The 24240-nt window shown below is 37.2% G+C and overlaps 1 protein-coding gene across 18 annotated transcripts in view; it reads left to right on the top strand.

Annotated features, from left to right (window-relative positions):
- LOC108711084 (glutamate receptor-interacting protein 1) overlaps positions 1–24240 on the top strand; it is a 184403-nt gene that overhangs the window by 88162 nt on the left and 72001 nt on the right. For 9 of the 18 annotated variants that reach the window (XM_041586327.1, XM_041586335.1, XM_041586334.1 and 6 more), the window contains exons 2-4: positions 4682–4762; positions 19023–19161; positions 21219–21364. In XM_041586327.1, the coding sequence (XP_041442261.1) occupies positions 4682–4762; positions 19023–19161; positions 21219–21364 (366 nt within the window). Of the gene's footprint in view, positions 1–391; positions 627–4681; positions 4763–19022; positions 19162–21218; positions 21365–24240 lie in introns of those variants that run through there. The other 9 variants (XM_041586328.1, XM_041586331.1, XM_041586338.1 and 6 more) reach the window with 2 other exon arrangements.

The following is a 24240-nucleotide window of genomic DNA, read 5'->3' as shown; positions in this document are numbered from 1 at the left end:
ACTTTATTGGGTCAGAGATTTTAAATAAGCACCCAGTCTTCGTTATTAATTATGTTTAATTATACACACAACATTCAGGCTACTTCTAGGATTACTTAATAAGTAAACGCCATTGGCAATGAAATAAACAGAAGCTAGCCTACTACAATCACGTGCTCATTCATTGAAGTCTACTGGTTTGTATTAATGTGCTGTATGCTGGGAGGGGGAGGAGGGATATGAATGCAGCAATGGATCTGTGTTACAGCTGCCAAGTATCTGCATGCTGAGACCAGGAGCTAAATTAAACTGCTTTCCGCAGCCCAGGCTGAACAGGGTTACAGCAAGACATAAAGCATACTGGTGCTTTACTGAATTCTAAAGGGACAGTCAGCTCGCCACGATAATTTAACTTGACACATCTTCACTCAAAAAGTCATTATGGACTTTCCTGAGCTATGAACTTGCCAATGAAGAACGGAGAAGAGGCACAGACAAACTCTTAGATCTTATTTTTATTGGAAAAGGCAGCTGCTGTGGTGGTGGCTTTGAAATTTGGCATTACCGGGGTGTGCAGATCTGTTTTGCACATTGGGCAGTGATGGCCTTGCTCTGTGGCCTTAATCAGAATTTCCAGAAGGGGATTGGTAAGTCCATTGTGTTGTCACTGCATACAAACGTTGTGTATCAATTTATAGTCACCTAACTCTCTGATACCCTGATATTGTTAATTCTAGACAGATTTGTCATGTTAAACCACTGACTTAATCGATTTTCTCAAATTGTGCTGTGCTTTACTTCCCAGGCAGACCATGTTGTGCTTTAAAGTTAGGTTGCCTTAGGCAGAGTGAAATATGCTTAACTAAAACCCAGAAACCATATTTTGTCTGGTCACGCATTTATTTATTCTTTAAAAAAAAAATTGCTGTAAGGGTTCCTATGTGTAAGAAGCATTATATAGTAGTTTTGTCATGGTGGTTTGGGTACTTTGTATTTCTATTAATGTTGCAGTTTTCTGTGAGTCTACAAAGGAATGTATTTTACCTGTTATTCTTTGCAATAACTTACGCAGGTCTACAGAAAAGGAGCTGGGTGTAGAAATATGTATGAAACAGGTGACAAAATGATGATACCATAAACAGAGGATCACATGTGTGTGGCCTCTTTCAAGTGGAGGTTTAATGTAAACAGAAGCATTATGAGGGATATAATTAGAGACAATTTATTTTTATAATGTAGTTAGTTATTGATCTAAATTATCTAGATTCTTGATCCCAAGCGATATTAGTTTGGGAAAGTAGGCCTGACTAATGGGGACAAAAGTTGCCTGGGTTAGGTTTGTTGCATACCTATGAATAAGGTCAAATGGCCTTTGCTTCATTATGTCGACCCAGTTTAAAGTCTTGCATCTTGAATAGGGTGCGGCGAGAAGGCCAAGATTCTGTTGGATCTGAGATGTGGGTGGGTGGATTAAACAAAGCCAGGTTAGACTGAAGGTTCATTGGAAAAATATCTCCCAATTTTTACTTGTAGACTATGGAAAATGCAAGGCTCAGAAGGTTGTTATTTGGTTGCTTTCACATAAGGTGTTTCAGTGAAACTGGAAGGATCATGGGATCGAACTCTTTTTCACCCATTTCATACTTGAAAGGAACAATAATGAACAAATAATTTGCAACCCTGGTGCAATACCCAGACATGGGCAAGCAAAAGTCAAGAATTTACCAAAAAGGAGGTCAATCATAGTAGGATTATTATAGACAAACAAGGCACCAACATACTTTCATCAAAGTATGTCAGGAGCATGAGCCATCATAAACCACTGACTTCCAGTAATTCACCTTGAGCATTCACTAAGTCAACAGCTAGCAAAGATTTCCAATACCCTAATTAATTGTACACTAATTAGCCAATTAATTCATTTTATGGAATATTTGAAAGGATCCTATTCTATTATATCCCATAGAGATTAATCACAGAGAAAGCCTAGTCTATGACAAATGTGGCTGAGACAGCCACTTAAGAAAAGGACTAGCTGAAACTAAGCACCAACATTCTCCAGCTAGCTTTCTCCTATAGCCCGAAAGATGCAGTCCCCCCAACAATGGATGAGAGAGGTACACTTGACGGCAAAAGTTACTATAGCATTTTATACATTACTGTTTCATATAAGTATTATTTGAGTATATATATATATATATATATATATATATATATATATATATATATATATATATATAATAATCCAAGGGGGAGTCGGCACTCACGATACTGGGTTCAAATTTGCCTGTGTGCCGTGTCCAATGTATTACAAAATCTATCCCACAAATAAGGTCCGCACTCTCAGGTCTTAAACAAAAATAGAAAATGTTTTATTTATATGGAAGACTATATATATATATATATATATATATATATATATATATATATATATATATATATATATATATATATCAAAGAACTCCAGCAATACCAGGATTCCTTATAAATAAAACAAGTGTATTGAGTGCATATACAGCCAACGTGACGTTTCGGTCCAATCTGGGACCTTTCTCAAGCCCAAGGCCAACCACCTCCACCTCCACCTTATGTGTTTGCCAGAACACATATATAGGGCATGCCATCTTTTAGCCCACAATCCAGTAGCAGTTTTAAAAAATGAAATTGAAAATACAGCCCCATACATTTACATTGCAAAATGGTTTACAGCCTTTTGTATATATAATTCCCATTTCGTATTTCTGAAGACAACAGAGTACTCCATTATATGTAATTTGCCTTTGTGCTGCTGCAGAGATCTGCCAAACAAGTAATCATACTCTTCTACAAGGAATCTGTAAAGTCAAAATACACTTATTTGAGGAAGCGAAATGTATCTTCTGATTGTCCCTACATCATCTGCTCAAAACTGTTTACTTTTTTTTCTATGTAAAATGCCCAAGCGCTTCCCACAGTTTATCAAACTGGGAGTGAGAATTAAAATCACTGGCAACATTTGTCTTTTTCATTTGCAACATTTCTACATTGTCGATAAAACTGATGTGAAAGGACCTATCTTGTAACAATGATCTCTATATCCTTCTGTTATCCGTCTGAGTATAACTAAGTCTGTGCACAGAACACCTGCTATTTCTATTTTATGTGTAGAATGTGCCATACAATCTTGCAGGCTTCATCCGAGGCACTGGCTAACAAAAGCAATAAACAAATACAATCTACAAATTTTATGAGCACTAATCATTCTTCTGCCTCTGCCAACAAATATGGCATCTCCCACTTACACGGGAAAAAGTCTGGCCACACAGTATGGTATGCTTCTATACTCTGAGAATTGATGGGAACCTAACAGTAGGTAGACTGAACCTGATTATTAAGATCTGTATGCATTTAAAATACTTGATTAAAGGGGACATAAGCATATTTTTAACCTGCTGAATACGCATGCAATAATATATGGTTCCTGGATTCAATTTGGGCCATTAATGATATTTAAACATTTTTTGGTGCTCCCCATAGATCTTTCCTGGCCTGTGTCTGTATTAAAAAGTAAGCATTGGCATGTCCTGATTGTTCTCCCCTAACAGTAGGCTGTGGGCAGCCAATAACAGCTCTGTCCTTACCCAGGGGAAGGTAACCTTCAGTCTTTGTCAGGTCTATCTAGCTTCTGGCTGCCCATCCATAATATGGAGATTGACATCTGACAATGGAAAGTGCTGAGTGCCGCTGTCTCTACCGCACAACCTGCAAGAGGGTTTTTTTTTTTTTGGCATGTCTACTGAAGCAAATTCCAAGGCAACATTAAAAAAGAACACATTTTTTAGAGGTGTTTAATGCAATGGGAAATGCTTGTTATTGACACTCTGTCCCCTTTAGGGAATATTGTATTTGTGTAGTTTAAACATAGTACACTGTTTTTCTACTATAAGCTTTTTTAATTGTAAATTAAATAAAAAAAATTCGGCATAATACGATTAAAATAAACACTGACATATAATTATTCTTACAGATGGTTGACAGAAGAAAGTAGCAGCATAAGGGTGCCAATACTGAAGTACATATAAGTATTCATTTAAAGAAAAACATATTAATAGCCTGGTGACTGTACTCTAGTCAGGGCTGCGCAATATGTTGGCGCTTTATAAATACATGTTCAATAATAATAGTGGTACAGACATGGGATCCATTATCCAAAAAGCTCTGAATTACGGAAAGGCCATTTCCCAAAGACTCCATTTTATCCAAATAATCCAAATATTTAAAAATGATTCCTTTTTTCTCTGTAATAATAAAACAGTACCTTGTACTTGATCCTAACTAAGACATAAGTAATCCTTATTGGAAGCAAAACCAGCCTATTGGGTTTATTTAATGTTAACATGATTTTCTAGTAGACTTAAGGTATAAAGATCGAAATTATGAAAAGATCCGTTTTCTGGAAACCCCCAGGTTCCAAGCATTCTGGATAACAGGTCCCATGCCTTTATATGTACAGAAATGGAGGTTTGTGACCAAGTGCACATAGAATAGAAGCTGTCCATAGATGTGGTATGGAGATAAGCTCAAACAAGGGATACTAAGTGTTCATAAATGAACCATTGCAGGTAAATTAGAAAGTAAAGTATAAATGATGTTTATTTTTAAAAGCAACAGAGCATCATAAGTTAAAATAGCATATTTTACAAATGTTATTTTTTTTCCCCAGATGAGGGTCCCTACGCGAAGTCTTCAACCCCAAGTAAAGCCCCAGATGGAGCGTTGGCAGTCAGGAGGCAGAGCATCACGGGTAAGGACTTGACATTGAAAACCATACACTCATGTTCTGAAACCTGCTATCAGTGTGCCATGTAACACTCTATATAATATGTGCTCTTGTATATCACAACAAGCAAAGATAGTGAGCGGCAGTGTCTCTCTTTGAGACACACATTTTGCTCTCTCTTTCACTCTCTCCTAACAGCTTAATTATGATCATCTGCCAGACATGTTTAACGAAATAACTGTTCTGGGTTTAAATCTGTCTGCTCTAATGAGTGTGAAAAAGTGGATGAAGATTAAAGCGGCAGTTTGTGATAGTTTCAACATTTAATTGAGTTTACTGCTGCCGAGAGCCGGTCTCTAAAGGCACCCTGCAAAATCTTATAGCAGAAATGGAAAATTTCCACTGAACTGTGCAGGGTGTGACACTTAGTCCTGAACAAGGCATCCAGCCTGACCTCCCTGTATTCCCAGAGAATTGCTCCTTGGTAGGAATGATGCATGAATTAAACATTGCCATTTATTACTTGCCTTAGGTGTTACTGGGGGGATAAATGAGCAAGTCACCTTTTTCATTGCTGAATTTGCAAGGGATTGTCATTGAGACTTCTCACTTCTGGTATTGTTTATACAGTAGGTCACCAATCATCATATTAATCTCAAGAGAATGTGTTCTGAAGGTATCTATATGACTGTATCTCTGTCACTTTTGTATAGTTATAAATACTCTTGTATAATTATGAAGACTTGTACAGGTATGGAACCTGTTATCCATAATGCTTGGGACCTGGGGTTTTGCAGATAAAGGATCTTTCTGTAATTTGGATCTTCATACCTTAAGTCTTGGAAACATTAAATAAACCCACTAGGCTGGGTTTGCTTCCAATAAAGATTAATTATATCTTAGTTTGGATCAAGTACAAGGTACTGTTTTATTATTACAGAGAAAAAATAACTCATTTTTGATTATCTGGATTATTTGATTATAATGGAGTCTATGGGAGACAGCCTTTCCATAATTCAGAGCTTTCTGGATAAAGGGTTTCCAGATAACGGATCCCATACCTGTACTCTGTTTTGACTATATTGCCCTGAACTAACGCTATGTTTAATGAATGCTGGTGTTCAGATAAAAGTAGAGGAGACATATGGCTATAATCTGATCCCTGACTACCTATTGGGAGATATTCCTCTGGCCTTTCAGTGTTATGAACAAACAGGACAGCAATACATTTATACAGTAGCTCAGCAAATGCAAGTCTGTTTTTCAAAATGGCCAAACAGTGGCCTGCAAGGCAATGCTAACATTTATATTTTTAATAGAATGTGGCAGATGTTTTTGTTTTGCTCATGTTTTTGTAATATTAATGCTTTTCAGTAGAAATCTTACTGTTTGATTTTCATTCTCAGTTTTGTGTCTGTAGAAGTTGTGCTATTATTGACCTTTTCAGCTGTATTTCTATATTATGCAGGCTAGTTTTATTTGTCAACACACAGTACAACATGGCTTGCCTGCGTGCATATAAGCTTAAAATGTAGTGGTAATCAATTGAACTTCAGAAAGTTGCACTCCTCTCTTACGGGGTTGATGTATTTAAGTAGAGAGATTCACAGAATCCAACAATCAGTTCATAGTAGATATGGCTGAATTTCAGCACTTTTTGAAGGATTCTGATTGGGTTGATTCAGCCAGACCAAATCCAAATCCTCAAAGGAGAGCTAAACCCTCAAAATTAATATGGCTAGAAATGCTATATTTTGTATACTGAACTTATAGAACCAGCCATAAGGTTCAATAAGGTACTAATAATTCAGGTTGTCAATGTTGACACAGGAGTTTCCCATCTTGGATTTTATTAGGAGTGTCAGTGACACTGCACATGCTCAGTGTCATTTGAACAGCTGTTGAGAAGCTAAGCTTAGGGTTCATCACAAATCATCAAGCAGAAAATGAGGTCATGTAAGCTGATGGTACAGGACTGATTATTAAATTCTGATGATAATTGTGCTGGTTTCTGAGCTGTCATGTACATATAATTTGAAATATTTACTAATCAGCCTTATATAATTGTTCCAAAGAGGCCCAAACAGCCCCGCATTGGCCTAATAGTAACTGTCTGGAGGCCAGTTAAGTTTGAGGATGAATGTTTGTCTTTTGTATCCCTAGAAGTATGCATATACAATTGTAGGATTCCTATAAACAGAAACATTAGAGAAGGAAAATGCATGAGAAATGAAGGATTCAGAAGTATAAGAATGTGTGACTTGGCATTGCTTTAAGCCCTCTGGTGAATCTAGCCGTTGATAATATCCACTTGGCTTGTGATGAAAACAGCAGTAGGGTAAGGGGAACTGTGGGATTCCCTCAGGCTTGGATTCATATGTTAGAGTAGTGGGGGCTGACTGTGGCACGTAGCAATGCATGAAGCTGTGGATGGCTGCCAGCAAGCAGATGTGGCAACCTCCCATCAATGTTGGAAGACAATATATAGAGTGACAGATCTAGTTCCATGTGTTTGCAGCCAGTTGATCCTCGAAACTATGTTTTGCACATAAACATGTCAGGCATCTGTGAAGTCTGACCTATTTCAGTATCATTGCATTTTATATGGTGAATAATATAAGACTGCAATATACCATGCTCCCTTATAGCTTGCCAACTGAATGTGTTCTATTAAATATAGGAGCTATAGTTCTATAGGAGCAGAACACTAATGCTTTTTTATTATATGTTAGAATAAATGTTGCAGCCACAGTCTTTGAAAGAGATATTATAGATGTAAGAAATATCACTCTACCTTCAACATTCAAGTGATTATTACTGTGTGCCATATGTAGGGATAATCCAGCATGGGATCCGTTATCCAGAAACGCGTTATCCAGAAACCCTTTATCCAGAATGCTCTGATTTACAGAAGGCCATCTCCCATATATTTCATGGAGCAGTCTTTGTAGCTTCGGAGCAGTAGTTTGTAGCAACTGCACATACGCCAAAAGTGCATATGGAGACCAAAAGATCCGGAAAGAGGCCCAGAAAAAAGATCTGGAATATGGCGCCCATGAGCTCCACTGTGCTCACTCTGCACCAATAACATGAGCAATGTATTCGGGACACTTTCAGGGGTAACGAACTATGTGGGGGGGGGGGCAGGGAGAGGGACTATCTAGGGTAGTAGGTAGGGGCTTTACTTATGGGGGGGTTAGTTCTCCTTTAAACCATCTAGTTATATGAGGCTCAGATTCCTTACATAGTGTTATTGATTTCTTAACACTTACTCAGGCAATAGTTAGCTGTTCACAGAAAAGTGAGTCATAAATTGTTATTTCATGGTATATAGTGATCATAGGGAGCAGAACGGCAAGCATGAAATGTGAGCAATAGTAGACTTGTGCCATGCTTCAAATTAGTGACCACTTGTCTGGAAATACCATTCCTATGCATTCGTCATAAAATATTCCCTACTTGTATGCTTGTGTGTGTATATACAGTTTGGCATTCTGTGTGTTTGAAGTTGTACATATACCATGTTTTTTCTGTTCTGTACATAATGCAGTTGGCTAGCTTAAATAACAAGTTAGCTCATGCAAATGAAAGCATCCATCTTCTCTGCTTTGCTTTTTAGTTCATTATGCATGTATTTTTCTCCAGGGAGTAAGAAAGGAGATCGATTAGGGAAATAGACTGTGGGTTGGTATGGAAGAAACACGAGATTTGCAAATTCTCCCTTCAATACAACCATTGAGTGTATTTAGCAAACACAAGTGATCAAATCAGTTTGAAACAGAGAATGTTTTCTTTATGGGATAGTATAAGGCATATTTTTAGGGATCTTTGTAGGAATTATATATATATATATATATATATATATATATATATATATATATATATATATATATATATATATAAATAGCAAAAGAAAAAAGATGCACACCAGGATTTGTATACAAAAAGTTAAAATTCCATATTTATTGATTTACATTAAAATTCGGCCAACGTTTCGGTCTGCTCCTAAGACCTTTATCAAGACCATGTTCTTGGTAAATCCACCATGTTTAAATAGCTAAAAACATGTCACTCACCCAGTTGTGAACACCCCCGCAATCATGTGACTGTAAGAAAATCCAACACCAGAGAAATAAATTTGTGTAGTTACTGCAAAGTAAAAAAACTTATGTTACACATAGATTGATACAAAATAAAACAAAACATACAGACAAAGTAATATGGAAACAATTTAGAACTTGATGGCAACTATATAGCAAATAACTCATGATTAACGCTGATTTAGAAAGCATAGGAAGGAGCAGTATTCATTCAATCCTGCAGGGGCAACGGTGTTAAGTTTACGAATCCAAAAGGTTTCACGCTGCAGTAGTAATCTCGATCTATCTCCACCTCGCTTCAGCGGTGGGATATGGTCGATGGCTATGAACCTAAATGTCGGTAATCTATGGCCTTTTTCCAAAAAATGTTTTGCCACAGGTTTGGTGGTGTGCCCATCTCTAAAGGCTGTACTGATGGCCGAGCGATGCCCATCCATCCGTAACCGCAATGTTTGGTCAGTTTTGCCTATGTAGGATAACCCACAAGGGCACGTGATTAAATATATCACATGGGTGGTGGTACATGAAATGTGATGTCTAATGTTTAGTCGTTTGCCAGTTTGAGGATGGAAAAATGATGTACCCGGACTCATATCTGCAAGATGTACAATTTGGACATCTGAAGCAGCCGGGTTTTAATGTACTTAACCAACCCCCAGGTTTCATAGAATAGCACATTGTTGGATCACTCTTAACCAATAGGTCCCTTAAATTGGTTCCCCGTTTGTAACACAACATTGGGGGCCCTGATACCACTTGTCTCAAAGACTCATCCGCCTCAATTATTTTCCACTGATCCCTTAGGTGATTACTGGCCATATTGGCACATGTGTTATAAGTGGTTGTAAAGGTAAGTCTGGGCTCCTTTTGTGTTGGCTTACCTGGATCAGCTATCTTTTGTCTAGCAATAGAGAGGGCCTGTTGTAACAGTTTATCGGGTAGCCACGCTCATTAAACCGGAGCCACATCTCCTCAAGCTGACATTCGGCCACACGTGTGTCAGAATTATTTCTAAGTACCCTACAAAATTGAGAAATAGGAAGGGATTTTTTCATTGGAGGTGGGTGGCAACTGTCATAATGAAGAAGTGTGTTTTTGTCAGTTGGTTTTCTAAAAAGAGTGAAATCCAATTGGTTATTGTGCAACCTCAATTCAATATCCAAGAATTGGATCATATTGGGATGTATTGTATAGGTGAATCTGACCGGACTGTCCAATGCATTAAGTACATTAACCATCTCAATGAATTCATCCTGGGACCCACGCCAGATGATCAGCATGTCATCGATGTAGCGTTTGAAAAGAATTTTTTTTTTAGCAAACCGTGGGATTATATGGCATTGCTCATACTGGTGCATGAACAGATTAGCGTAGGCAGGCGCCATGGCAGCCCCCATGGCTGTCCCAGATGTCTGTAAATAAAAATTATTTTCAAAGCGGAAATAATTTAAAGTTAATGATAATTCCAATAATTATAAAACAAAGGAAATCGGTGGACCACTATATGCTGTCGATTCCAAAAGAGCATGTTTAATAGCAGCTAGGCCTGCCGTATGAGGAATGATAGTGTACAGGCTTACCACGTCCATGGTCGCCAGCAAATATGGCACATCCTGTATAAGGGATACATTTTTAACAAATTCCAGGAGATGAGGTGTGTCACGTAGGTATGTGGGGGTGGCACAAACTACAGGTTGTAGTAAGGTGTCCAAATAGATCCCTAATGGATGTAATAATGAATCTCGGCCAGAAACTATCGGGCGACCCGGGGGCGAGGATAAGCTTTTATGTACCTTGGGTAATGTGTACAACACTGGGCATTTGGGAAAATTTTGTTTCAAGAAATCTCCAAGGCTGTTATCTATTATGTTCGCATATATGGACCTATCAATCAATGCATCCACCTTAGCTTTAAACTTAGTGACCGGATCCCCGGTTAACTGTTTATATATCACAGAATCAGACAATTGGTTCATAATTTCAAAACGATAGTCCATATAGTTCATAATAACTATGCCCCCGCCCTTATCCGCCGGCCGTATCACGATGTTGGTATCAGACATTAGAGTCTTAATAGCCTCTCGTTCGGCCCTGGTAATGTTATCATTCCGTACATCATTAGTGCCCCTTGCACCCTCAAACATTTCAATTCCTTGTTTATACAGCTTTATTGTGGAATTAGTCAATGGAGGAGTAAATTGGCTTTTCAATTTTAAAGATGTTATCGGGATGGAATTACTTGATCTTTCTTTAAAGTGCTCTTTAAGGGATAGTGTACGGCAAAATTTGAAACAGTCAATTTCCCAATTGAAGTGATCAAAATGACAAGAGGGAACAAACGACAAACCTCTTTGGAGAAGGTGTAACTCCGAAGCCGTCAGCGAGTGTTGGGATAGATTGAAGATCGGCAATTCTAATCCCTGTGTCGGCCTCTGCCTCTTACGGCCCCTCCGCGCGCGGCACTTCTTGTGCGACCTCGTCCTGTAGGCGGACGGTCCGTCATCTGGCTTGCGGTGTCTAAAAAAATTGGAGCTACTGGGCGTGCGTTGGATTCGGCCCGTGCCGGGCCCAGTTGTGAAGCTGTCGGCAGCGTGCTCTCATCACCCTCCGAGTCTCCGGAGCTCACATCCACCGAGCCCATTGGTTTGTTTAACTTCCAGCGTGGAGTTCTCCTCTGGCGTGAATAGTATGGAGGCGGCTGACGTTCCCCGCTGAGCCATCTGTATACCCGATGTGTCGCATAATCATCATTTACTCGGCGGAGCTTCTCACGTTTGAAGCGCAGGAGATCTTGTTTATAGGCCTCCACTTTTTCTCCGATCCGGGTCACAAATTCACAGTCCGTCGCGCTCCTCAACAGATCGGTGTGTTCCAACTCAAACGTAGCCAATGATTTGCGCACCTTGGTCAGCTCACTGGACACTTCCTCTACCACCAGGATCATCAAATCGAACGAACACCTATTCAACACGCCGATCCACTTCTTGCAGAAGTCAGGGTTTGTCCTACCGATCGTCGGGATGTTGTGTATACGGAAACCACGAGGTATTCGTTTGGCCCGGTAGTAGTCAGACAGGAACAGGCCATGTAAGTCCAAATCTGTCTCTCTTTTTTTCAGGCGTTCCCATTCGGAGCCTATGTCTTTTTTACTAATTTTAAATGGAACATCAGTGTGACTTTGTTGCCACAGGACACGGTCCGCATCAGCTTCTGTAATGTGCCATGTTTCCGCATAGTCTGTAGTAAAGCATGCTTGATCTGGGTAGTCCTCCATTTTACACAGGAGTGCTTGTCTTTAGCAGTTTCTTACGTTAAATATAGTAGAAAAAATTCAAAAAATAAATAGTAACATATCAATTTAGATCGGGTGCTGAAAAGAATACCTTGCCAAGGTACTAAATTATTCACAGTCCAGAAGTTCTTAACGCACACCGTAATTCATAATTATAGGTCAATACCTGGGTGCTATCTTCACTGGCAAAATTATCCAAATAGCAAAAGAAAAAAGATGCACACCAGGATTTGTATACAAAAAGTTAAAATTCCATATTTATTGATTTACATTAAAATTCGGCCAACGTTTCGGTCTGCTCCTAAGACCTTTATCAAGACCATGTTCTTGGTAAATCCACCATGTTTAAATAGCTAAAAACATGTCACTCACCCAGTTGTGCACACCCCCGCAATCATGTGACTGTAAGAAAATCCAACACCAGAGAAATAAATTTGTGTAGTTACTGCAAAGTAAAAAAACTTATGTTACACATAGATTGATACAAAATATTTGGCCGAATGTTAATGTAAATCAATAAATATGGAATTTTAACTTTTTGTATACAAATCCTGGTGTGCATCTTTTTCTTTTGCTATTTGGATAATTTTGCCAGTGAAGATAGCACCCAGGTATTGACCTATAATTATGAATTACGGTGTGCGTTAAGAACTTCTGGACTGTATATATATATATATATATATATATATATATATATATATATATATATATATATATATATATATATATATATATATATATATATATATATATAATGCTTTATTATTCTAAACACCGCAAAGCTGCTGTCCATGTTTTGTGTTTGCCCAAAATTTGCTGTTTAGTAGTTCTCCAATTTTCTTAAATGTAACAATGTTAGTGGTAAAATAGGTAGGCAAAATTTTGCATCCTATAAAACCCATAGCTGTCCCATTTTATGCGGGACTGTCCCGATTTTGACAGCTCAACCCGTAGTCCTGCATTGTTACTGAAATGTCCCGACTTTGTCTTTCATCTAGTGCACTGAACAGCCAGAAAAAGTTACAACCTTTCTGAAACTTAATTGGCTTATGGCAGAGAGCCCATAATATGTGTCAGGTGCATTTCAATATTTTTGTAACAATTTAATATAAGCAAAGAAGCAATTGTAACAATTTAAGCAGGTCTCTTGTGACTTGCAGCTTAAAGGGCAATTCAAAGACCACTGAAATGTGTTCAAACTGTCCTAACCTGCCAAATTTTGTGAAATGAACGTGGTAATTAGGGGATGTGGCCAAAAAAATGGCCATAGTCAAAAATATTTTGGCGCATTTCGCGTGACAAATCTTTTTGTCCCTCTTTCTAGTTACAATTTTTGGGAGGTATGCTATATGCTTTCTCCTTTGTGTGCAATGTGCTGCTGAGTAGTTAAATGATACTAAGGAATTACACAATGTCATGTCACAGACGGGCTGGGGTGTACAGATAGATGCATGTTGGTGCAATAAATGGAATATGAGCCCAGTGCGAGGCGATGTGATCAGCCTGCTATTAAGAAAAAAGGAGCTTGTGGTCAGCCTGCTATTAAGACAATGGCTGCATAGACATGGCTAAAACTGCAAACTGAGTCGCCTTAAAGAGATACGGACACCAGAAATTAAACCATTTTTACATCTATCATATTATTGGCTTTGCTTGCTATTTATAATTTTGCCATAAAGTATTTGCTCAAAGCTTTTACATTACCTTTCTGACTCCCCGTGTTCCTGTATGAGGGGGCTGCCATATTTGTGCAGCAGGAGTCTGTTACCATTAGAATCTCTAACTGAGATGGGACAGTCAGGTTGACAAAACAGTCAGGTTTAGAAACATCAACTAAAAATTATTTACAAAAACAGACCTCTCAGCAAAAAACGATCAACATGACCTAATGTACATTCATATTTTAAAAAGTAGTGTTTTAGCGTCAGTATCACTTTAATAGTATGGGGAAAATGAAAATAAAGATGCACTTAGCTATTAATAGTTTCATTAGGTAAATGTATAGGGAAATAGTTCTAAATTAAAATATAATTTTAATGCAATGTAATGGAAACCAAGTGACATTAAAATAAGCAGAACTGGAATTAGTATTGCATAGGTCTATCTCTTGATGATCAAGTTTTCTTTCTTTTGTTTTTTGTTTCCCGGATAATGTTTGTATTTCTATGTATATTTACAATTTATGCTGCACAATCAGCAAACTGTGTAGGGTTTCCTCAACAAACATAATGGGTTCTGCAACTCATGCCCTTTTGTGTCATCATCTCATTAAGATTCTGAAAGTGAATAAATGTTAAGAGTCTGCCCTGTACAAAACTTGGCTGATTCTATGATTTTCTTTGGGGCATTCTGCAGAAAAAAGCTTTTATCACAGTAATGTCAATGAAAGAAAAGTGAATGTCAAGGAAATGTACAGTGTGTGTATTCTATTAGGTGTTCTTGTATGTAATCAACCTATTAATAAATACAAATCCGCATATAAGTTGATTCTGTATTTATAAAGCAGTGTTTTTTTTATATTGCATGCAAATTAATTTTATGAATTGTGTATGGTAAAGCTTCACTGTGCCAATTTATAAAAGTGCTTATAAACAACTTTTTCATTTGAGCCTGTGTCCTTTGAACACTCTGCAGTTGTCAAAGTTCATTGAAATCAGTGGGGCCACTATATCAGAAAACCTTGTGTATAAAGGTGCCTGTCTTTACTCAAGTTTTTACCCATGTCTACACTATTGGTAGAAATGATTAAACCTATTTGTTTTGTTTGCTTTAACAAGATGAACCATGGTGTAAAAAGCAAACTAGAATTATAATTATGTCCCTAATGCTTTCAAGATAATTCTGTTAAGTAAGAAAAGTCACACTGGATTATTGGAAGTGTAAGGATTTTAATCCATGCTCCCAGTCAACAGGTTTTGCCCAGTTATGTCCACACTTCATCCACATTTATTATAAGAACCCTTAATTGTACCTCAAGAATCTAAATAGGGTCCTCCGAGTCTATAAATTTGGACTCCCCTGCCAAAATGGGGACATTTGGGAGTTTCATGGAACTTGCTTTTGCCTTTCAGTTGTGCAAAGTAAGAAAAATTGGTTTGCCTGGCAAACCAGTGCAAACCAATCAGTGCAAGTGCTGACAATGACCCTCATTATCAATACTATATCAATACTAATTATCAATACTAATAGAGCTGTAATTATAATCATTATATTGGGAGCCAGCTATGTAAACCAAGCCTATGTCAGTGACCTACAGTATGTCCAATATCAGAAGGTTTGGGGGTGTCAGATTATTTCTGAACAGCTGCATTTGCTTTTTGGTGCAGAGCAGAAGCAGTGCAGCATTTTTTGTTGCCAATTGCATACATCATACATTCAAGCAGAAAATATTCAAGGCTGTACACAAAAAAAGACATTACACTTGCTGTAGGATATCATTCCCAACAGATAAAGGACAATGATGCCATTGTTTCTAACAACTGTTTTTAGTCATAAAATGTACTTGTCTTTTTGTAAAGTTCATTGTTACTTAGTTTAGAGATTCCTACGGCGCAGAATAAACATTTTTTGTTACTGTCATGCAGAACGAATAAAGAGAGAAGATATCAAATTGCTGCTGTTTTACCATTAATTTTGTTTAGTTAATGAACAAGTATTTTACTCTCAGCAACACATTCTTTAGCTTATAATGATCTGCATCTTCATCTGTAATCACCCAAGTTGAAGAATGATCTGTTTGTTTTAAATAGCGAATGTCCCCTTAGAGAAACATTGCATGATGATTTGGGGAGATGCAGTCACAAAGTTATTTGCCATATGACGTTAAAAGGAATTTATTGCTGGTAAAAGATATTGCCAGATTAGGCATTTCTTATACTATAGTTACTGGAATGTGTCTCATTGGACACTGGAAGTTAACATCTGCAGTTATAGTAAATTATACCTTTAATCAATGGGTTCATTCTTGCACAGGCAGTTAGAAGGGTATAAGAGCAATGGAGTAGTTCTAAGAATCCAGCTGTTAAAGACTCAGTGATTTAATGCATCATAAATCTCCAACTGGCAGCAGAAAAGAATCGGTATACCTGTCGTATAAAACATTGGCATCAAAGGCACAATAATCATGTAGAGAGGATTTCTTCATTGTAGGATGATAGACTGAAATTATTGATATTCTACTTTAAATGCAATTTCCCAGAGACGATATGGTTCTGGGTGTATTTAAAGTAAGGTTGTTCCCTTCTATAGAAAGGTTTTCAATGGCAACAAAATGGGGACTCCAATCTGTGTAGAGAGCTATACAATTCAGAGCTGCCTGCCTGTTACCCTCCATATTTTTAGGTTAACATTATAAGGAAGAATACTTATATTTGGGTAAACAATGAAAATACATCGCCCAAGAATGGCCCTTACCCTTTACACCTCTACTATGCGCACACACACACGTGTATATATATATATAAATATATATATAGACAAATAAAAGAGTCCTGCAATCAACCCATTATCAGTATATTTAAGACAGAGACATTTTGTACATACTGCTACTGAAAAATGCCTTACCCTTTAAACAAAACGAACAGAATGGAAGCGAGTATTTCTGCTTATATTATGAATGTATATATATGTATCTAAATTGTAAAGAGAGAGCATACTTGAAGCCCATTATTTTGGACAGTGGCCATGGGACAATATTTATGGGCAGATTTTTCCAAGGTCAAATTTCAAATGTATGTGAATTTTTTTTTACTCTAATAAATTTGAATTTACTCACAATTTGACTGGGGTTTTTTTATGAAAAAATGTGATTGTCTAAAATTTGATCAAATGGGAACAACCCAAAAAATAGTTTCATATTCGAATAGAATACGAAACGAAATTCAGATCAAATTTTCCTCCGAAAAAAGCCCTCGAATTTCAGAAAGGCAATTAACATATTCAAATGGTTCAACTGACCTCTACCATTGACTTGTAAATGAACTTGGCAGGTTTTAGGTGGCGAATATTTGAATTAGAACTGTTTCCGTGGTCGAGGTGTGATACATCTTACATTCCAGTTGGTACTTTTAAATTCGAATTTGTGAGTTTTGACAAAAAAAACATAGAAAAATTTTAATTTACAATTCGACCCTTACTAATAAATCAGGTGGGTGATTTCTAGATTGGTGGAAGAGAACACAATGATTGGAATGACTTCTCAATTGCCTGGACTGTAATGAATTTGGAGTGATTAGAGCATTTTGTTGCCTATCCAGAGAGCTGGAAATGTTTTTTAGATTTGAAAGACATGCATTTATGAAATTGTAAAGTCTTTAACTTTCTAAATATGTGTAATTATCTCCTGTCAGTTTGTTTCAATCCGCTCACTACCTGCAGAATAAAGAGCCAAAGCTTAGTAGTTAATTCATTGTGAAATAATCCACTTTTTATCATTGCATAAATGATTTCTCATTGTTTTCCATATCACCCATCTGTCTAAAAACCCAAGATATAGCGGGACAAAACAAAAATCCAGCTTACATAAATTCCTACTTGATTCAGTGCTGCTTATTGTCGGCTGAAACCAAGCGGGCTACATTTCTCGTGGTGTTTTTTTATTTTGCGAAGGATTAATTGTATAGGAAGTACTAAATTGCAGAAATCCAATTTAAATTAATCCCATTGATGGCAAAGGATAAGATTTTAATCATCTGCACTTTGTTCAAATCTGGATATTTGCATAAAATAGATAAAAACTGCACAAATAAAATTAAAGCAGGAAGATTATTTAAGGAAGAAATGTTCTTTTTACTTGTAAGTAGCTGCGTTGTACTCTTTTTATTGCAATGAGTCACAATGGGTCAAGCAAGAACCTTGTTCTTGATTTAAGTACAATACAGTAGGAAATGTATAGATGTAATAATATAAGGGTTATATCACATTGATGACCTTCTGTATTGAAAAGGAACTAGCAGTTAATGTGCCTGACTACACACCACGTGGATAAAGCTCAAACAACTAGGCAACACATTATATTGTACTGTAAAAATACAGAGGGTCATGTGAGAAGTCCGAGGCTAATTACAGCTATGGGATCAGTTGTCTGGAAACTGATTATTCAGAAAGCTCTGAATTACAGAAAGGCTCCCAGGTCTCCCATAGACTCCATTTAATCCAAAAAAAAAAAATATCAAAATTTTTAAAAATGATTTCCTTTATCTCTGTAGTAATATAACAGTACATTGTACTTGATCCAAACCAGGCCCCAATTTGTGGAAAGACCACCAATCCTAAGGGCAGCAGGTTTTTAGGAGGGGCATAGTGCCCAACCACACCCACATTGGCTCAGAAACACTGGGGATGCACAGGAGATAAAATGCACTTTGTGGAATATGTAATTATTTTAAATTAAAATGAGACATTTCCCCTGAATGTCGCTGAATGTCAACTTGAGGGATGGCCTAATATAATTTGGCATTAAACCAGTGACAAAATGTTGCGGTTTACTGGAATCTAGTGTGTGACTCTTGAAGAGGTAGGAGCAAAATGCCTACCTGTTAGCACCTTGTCAATTCAGGAGGAAAAAGTGCATTCATTTCATAAACATTACTTTAAATGTGCCACTGAGATTCATTTTAGTAGAGAACAAGGCATTCTTTACTAAACACAACATTAGTATTGTGATGCATTTGTTGAATTATTTTCTTGTGTTGTTAGATTTTGATATGATATAAATTCTCTAATCTCATGACCTGTGCTTTAGCAGAAATGAAATACAATTCGATGGTTTATTACTCTCTGGTAATAAAAAGTGCTTTGTGTGGAAGCTTTCGTTACATCTAGAAATGTGAATCAAGCCATGTAGAGACATTTTGGAGATTCTTGTTTAATGCCATACATAATTTTTCCCCAGCAGAAGAGTTCAAGGGCTCAACAGTAGTTGAATTAATGAAGAAAGAGGGCACCACTCTAGGGCTCACGGTGTCAGGTGGAATTGACAAGGATGGGAAGCCAAGAGTATCTAATCTACGTCAAGGAGGAATCGCTGCTAGGTAATTACATCTAAGTTCTTTTCAAAAAACAAAGCTCTAAAATAGACTGATGAAAATATGGCCCATGTACTGGGCCATCATGTTGAAAATCTTATTATTTGTTCTGGAACTAGCTGTAGGAACACGTTATGTCTTCTATCCCAATATTCGTAACTGACTACTATCATATCATAGGGATGGTTATTACCTATCCAGCAAGTAAGTATTTTGGTCCTAGACCAGGACTGAAGTGTTGATTTGCTGTTTATATGAAAGTATGAGTAAATAAGTTATTTGAAGGTCCTGGGTATGCAGCACTTTTCCTGGGAAGTTTGTGAAACTCTGCAACGCGTGCCCTGAAACAATCTGTTGTGCATGAATATCCTGTTAATTATATCCTTATAAATGGTTCTTATTGATGTCATCAGTTAATTGTAAATGGAACTCCTTGATGACTTACGTTATCCTTATATTTTACTATATGGTGTACAGTATTCCATACATACATTCATGTATGTGTGTATATATATATATATATGTACAAAATCCATTGATACCAATTCCAGAGTAATTTATCTTTTACAGTTAATACATTGTTTAATATATACATTTCCCAACTCCTTAAATGAAAACTTTACCTTCAAAATGAATATTTAAGCAACAGATCATATATATCATATTAAGTAACATATTAAATAATCTTACCAAACTGGTATATATATTCAAGTTTTATTTAATATTGCCCTTTTACATCTCTTGCGTTGAACACCCATTTTGTGATGGTCTCTGTGCTGCCTCAGAGATCACCTGACCAGAAATACTACAACTCTAATTGTAACAGGAAGAAGTGTTGAAGCAAAAGACCCAACTCTGTCTGTTAATTGGCTCATGTGACCTAACATGTATGGTTTGTTTGGTATGCACCGTGAATCCTACAATCCCAGGAGGAGGCACTTATTTTTTTAAAATGGCAGTTTTATATTTAGGATTACACAAGGGCACATACTACTAAAAAGTATATTATTATGAAAAGGTTTATTTACATGAAGCAGGGTTTTACATATGAGCTGTTTTATCCAATATCTTTTTAGTGAGACCTACATTGTTCAAGGGGAATAGTTTTTCTTAAATAATTGAAAATCTACATTTTAAAAGGTTGGTCAATAAAGGGAGTGCCAACTCAAAAAATGGGGAGAAATTGGTTTTGACTTCTGAAACAATGTTGTAGAAGCCAGCTGATTAATACACCGGTAAAGACACACAGTCTTGGCTTGAGGAGAGATGACTACTGCAACATTAATTCTAGAATCAGACCAGCAGTGCAGAAATGAATACACATCTACTCTAAATAGCAATTATAATTTTAAAATTGCATGCCCCTTTATATTAACCCTTGTATGTGGAAAGCAAATATCTTCTTATCAGGTCTGGTTTCTAGTTCTGATGTGGCACTTATGCACTCCATGTTGGTTGTGTCTTTGAAAGCATATCCAGCCTAAAGGCCCCATACAGGGGCTGATAAAAACTGCAGACAGACCGGCAGCTTATTGGTCCGTGTGTGGGGTCACCCGATGGACGTTCCTGATCAATATCTGGCCGAAAGTTAGCCAGATGCCGATCGGGCAGTGTAGAAAATCCTGCCGGATCATGGTCGTATCTGTTTATTGATGCGGCCCTGCAATACGACCGCACGTATTGCCCCCATTCTGAGGGCCCAACGATCAGATCAGCCAATATCACCCACCTCAATGTGGGCATATTGTAGAGAGAGCCAAACGATGTAATTGTTTTCTGGATGCACAGGGGTTGCCCATGTGTCATTATGTAGAGGATGCACTAATACTGGGGAGCAAAATTAATTGTGAACAAAATAAACACTTTGTGCCTGTTTCTTGCACTTTGCACCCTGTCACCTTTCATAAATTAGCTACTATATTTATTTTGAGAAGTCTTTTTTCTTTTGTAGAGGGAAAAAAAGGGTTTGGCCATTTGCCTAGAATATATACTTTATATGTATGGATATGTATTGTTATGTCAACTAAAGTTATGTGAACTTGACAAACTGTTGTCCATTACAGAAGTGACCAACTGAATGTAGGAGACTATATCAAAGCTGTGAATGGCATCAACCTCACAAAATTCCGTCACGATGAGATAATCAGCCTGCTAAAAAATGTTGGAGAACGAGTGGTTCTTGAAGTGGAGTATGAACTGCCTCCAGTCGGTCAGTAAATAATCAGTAATGTATGATTTGACTTGCTGAAATGAGCTAAAATTTAGAATATAATCGTCCCTGCCCTCCATAAAAAGAACAGTCCTACAGTTTTGCATAAAGATTTGTGGTCTTCAGTTTTTTTTAAATTGACTGTATGAATGTAAATTTCTCTATGACCCTTGACAGGTTGACGTGGTACATCCCTGTAGTGCAGAAAAACTATAATTTGTTTTTTCCAACTTTTATCCCTTCTATATGAGAAAGCCTCTTAAACCGGATACTTGTGATTTTATAGTGTCGCCTTCCCAAGAAGGTGATCATATGATCAAGCTATTTCCCCTGCATACCTAGATTTTCTTTCTCTGTTATTGTTATATATAATCTCCAAGGAAAGAGTGAAGAAAAGTCACTTATTCAAATCCATAGCATCATATTTCTCTCATTTTCATTCATGGCCAGTGCCGATATAGAGTGTTAAGCCTGCAGGCACAAAATATGCCAATAAGTGTAGGATAAATGCAACTTCAGCAAAAGAATTTAACTCACAAGTATGCAGGGCTTTCTGCATTATCATGAAACAAAACTGTAGGTCTGCCTGTTGCAATCGAGAGTGCAAACAATATATTTTAGTTTTCCTTTATTTTGGTATTTTGTTTGTATTTTGGCTCATTTTCTGTACCTTGGTACCACATTTCATTCTTATGATCTAGCAGCAGACTCTTACTGCATGTGCCATTATAGCCAGAAGAACTTTATTGGTTATAAGCCGACTTTAAAAAAACACTTATTACTCAGCTGCTGCAGTCTACACAGGCCTGTCAAATAAGGGCCAAAAAATGCTGGAATATAGCCCCCAACCCCAAAGGGCACCCAAATCAAAAGTCCAAAGATATATTCCAAGACAATTCTCTCAAAGTTAAAAAATCACTTTGCATTTCATTTCAACATTGCGAAGAATATTGATTCTTGTATCTTTTTGTTTGAATGACTAAAATACTCTGTGAGAGAGCAAGGCATCATTTTGTGAAAGAAGAAACAAGGCATCTTGAAGTCATACTAATACATACAAATTAATAGGACTTTAAAGTGATCTGGTTTCTTTGTTGTGTAGGGGTAGGACATGACAATTGGATGCAGAGCCATGGTGAGGGTAGCTGTGTCAACCATAAGACATTGCATTGTTTGAATTGCTGTGCCACAGTTATGCCAGGCCCAGGTAATGGTCTGATGCCTCAAATTTATTACACACACTCCATGGTAAGGAGAGTGTCATTCGCCTACCAGACTCTTTAAATCAGATAAAGGTAAAGCTGTTATATCATACAAATTAGTCTTACATTCCCTAAACAGCCTGATAATATGATATATGAGTTTATAAAAAGGTTTATAAATTACTTTATATAACTCCAGTAAGCTGATTGAAATTATTGATGCAGGGTTCCTATGCATTCCCACATGCGATGGCTTAACATTTTTGTTTACTGCAGGGCATTTATTGGCAGTCTTCTAATACAGATACCGGCCTCTCTCTGCATAGTAGGAGATCACCTGATGAAGGGAGGCTAGTGCCATCTTGGCTTGGCTTAGTTAAAATGACTTAAAGGGAAGAATTGCTACACTAAAATGTAGCAGATACAGTACTTTACAATTTTTCTTTCACTTCTTTTTGTCTTCATTATTTTTCTTATAGCTTTTTTTTTTATAGAAACTGTTAGGTTTCTAACTGAAAAATAAATTATAACTTTAAGGGGGAAAAAATTGTAAAGCCTATTGTAAAGCATACTTGTCACTTGCCAAAGAGATTGCTTATTCGCTGACCCACAAAGAACATGCACTCATCATGTGAATAAATATATGTTGTAGAGTATACATTCAAGATGAATGCCACAAACACACCGAGAATAAACAGCGGATGGACCATAGTTTACACTTTGCTCTGGGGAATTTTTTTAGTCATTGGAAAAGGTCTGTGCAGCCCCCATTTTCTGCCTACATATTTTCTAAATCCCCAAACATCAGCAACTCTTCAGTGCCAAATGGCAATTCCGACACTGTCAAATGTTGCCCTTCTCCCCTTAAAAGAACAGGGCACACAGTCCACACTGTTAGCTCAACAGACCGAGCTCCAATGATGTGAGGGCCAGAAGTAAATGAGATCTATAGAAAATGCATATGTTTTGCAGAATAATTGTATTACAGATTTTGAAGGAGTGTTATTTACTTATGAAGTATAATTCTTTCTCAGAGCTAGTGAGATGAGTTTTTCCCAGGCAAGCTTTTCCCCTCTGCTGTGCTCTTTATGGAGAACAAGTGACCTCTGCCTGCATCTCCTGATCTCCCTCTGTTCTAGCACCTGTTCTCTTTAATTATTCAAGAAGTAGGGTCTAAGCCATGCTGGCTTCACTGCCATTTGATGTTTTCATTTTACCAGCCACAGGAAGTATAGCAGATATCTGCTTGTAAATGAAGCATGGAAATATAAATACTTTATGCTTTGGGCTTTTATTTACTGCATATACATAATGCCTTGCCTGTTTGGCTTTCAGTTCATCAAAACCAGCCCATTTAGACAGACAATTTACTGCTGTTATTCGGCAATAGATGCTTTATATTTTGCCTAGTGAATAACATTATTCCTGGAGTGACCTGCATTATTTTATGTTTTCACCAGGGAGTTTCAGTAATTTTATTTAATGTTAACTAGACTTTTTGCATATTTAAATTGTTCTACTTTTCCTTACAGCATCACTTTAAATTAGCCCATAAATATCTCCTTGACATAAGATCAGGCTAGCCTTTGGGTAAATGGCCCTCGCGCTTGTAACACAGCAGTAAATGTAACATTTTATTTAACAGTAAATAGAACATCTTAATGTAGTGTCTGC

Source organism: Xenopus laevis, chromosome 3L (genome assembly GCF_017654675.1).
Source record: "Xenopus laevis strain J_2021 chromosome 3L, Xenopus_laevis_v10.1, whole genome shotgun sequence".
Classification (NCBI taxonomy): Eukaryota; Metazoa; Chordata; class Amphibia; order Anura; family Pipidae; genus Xenopus; species Xenopus laevis.
The sequence above is the reverse complement of the archived record's forward strand: the minus strand, read 5'-3'. Positions and strand labels throughout refer to the sequence as shown.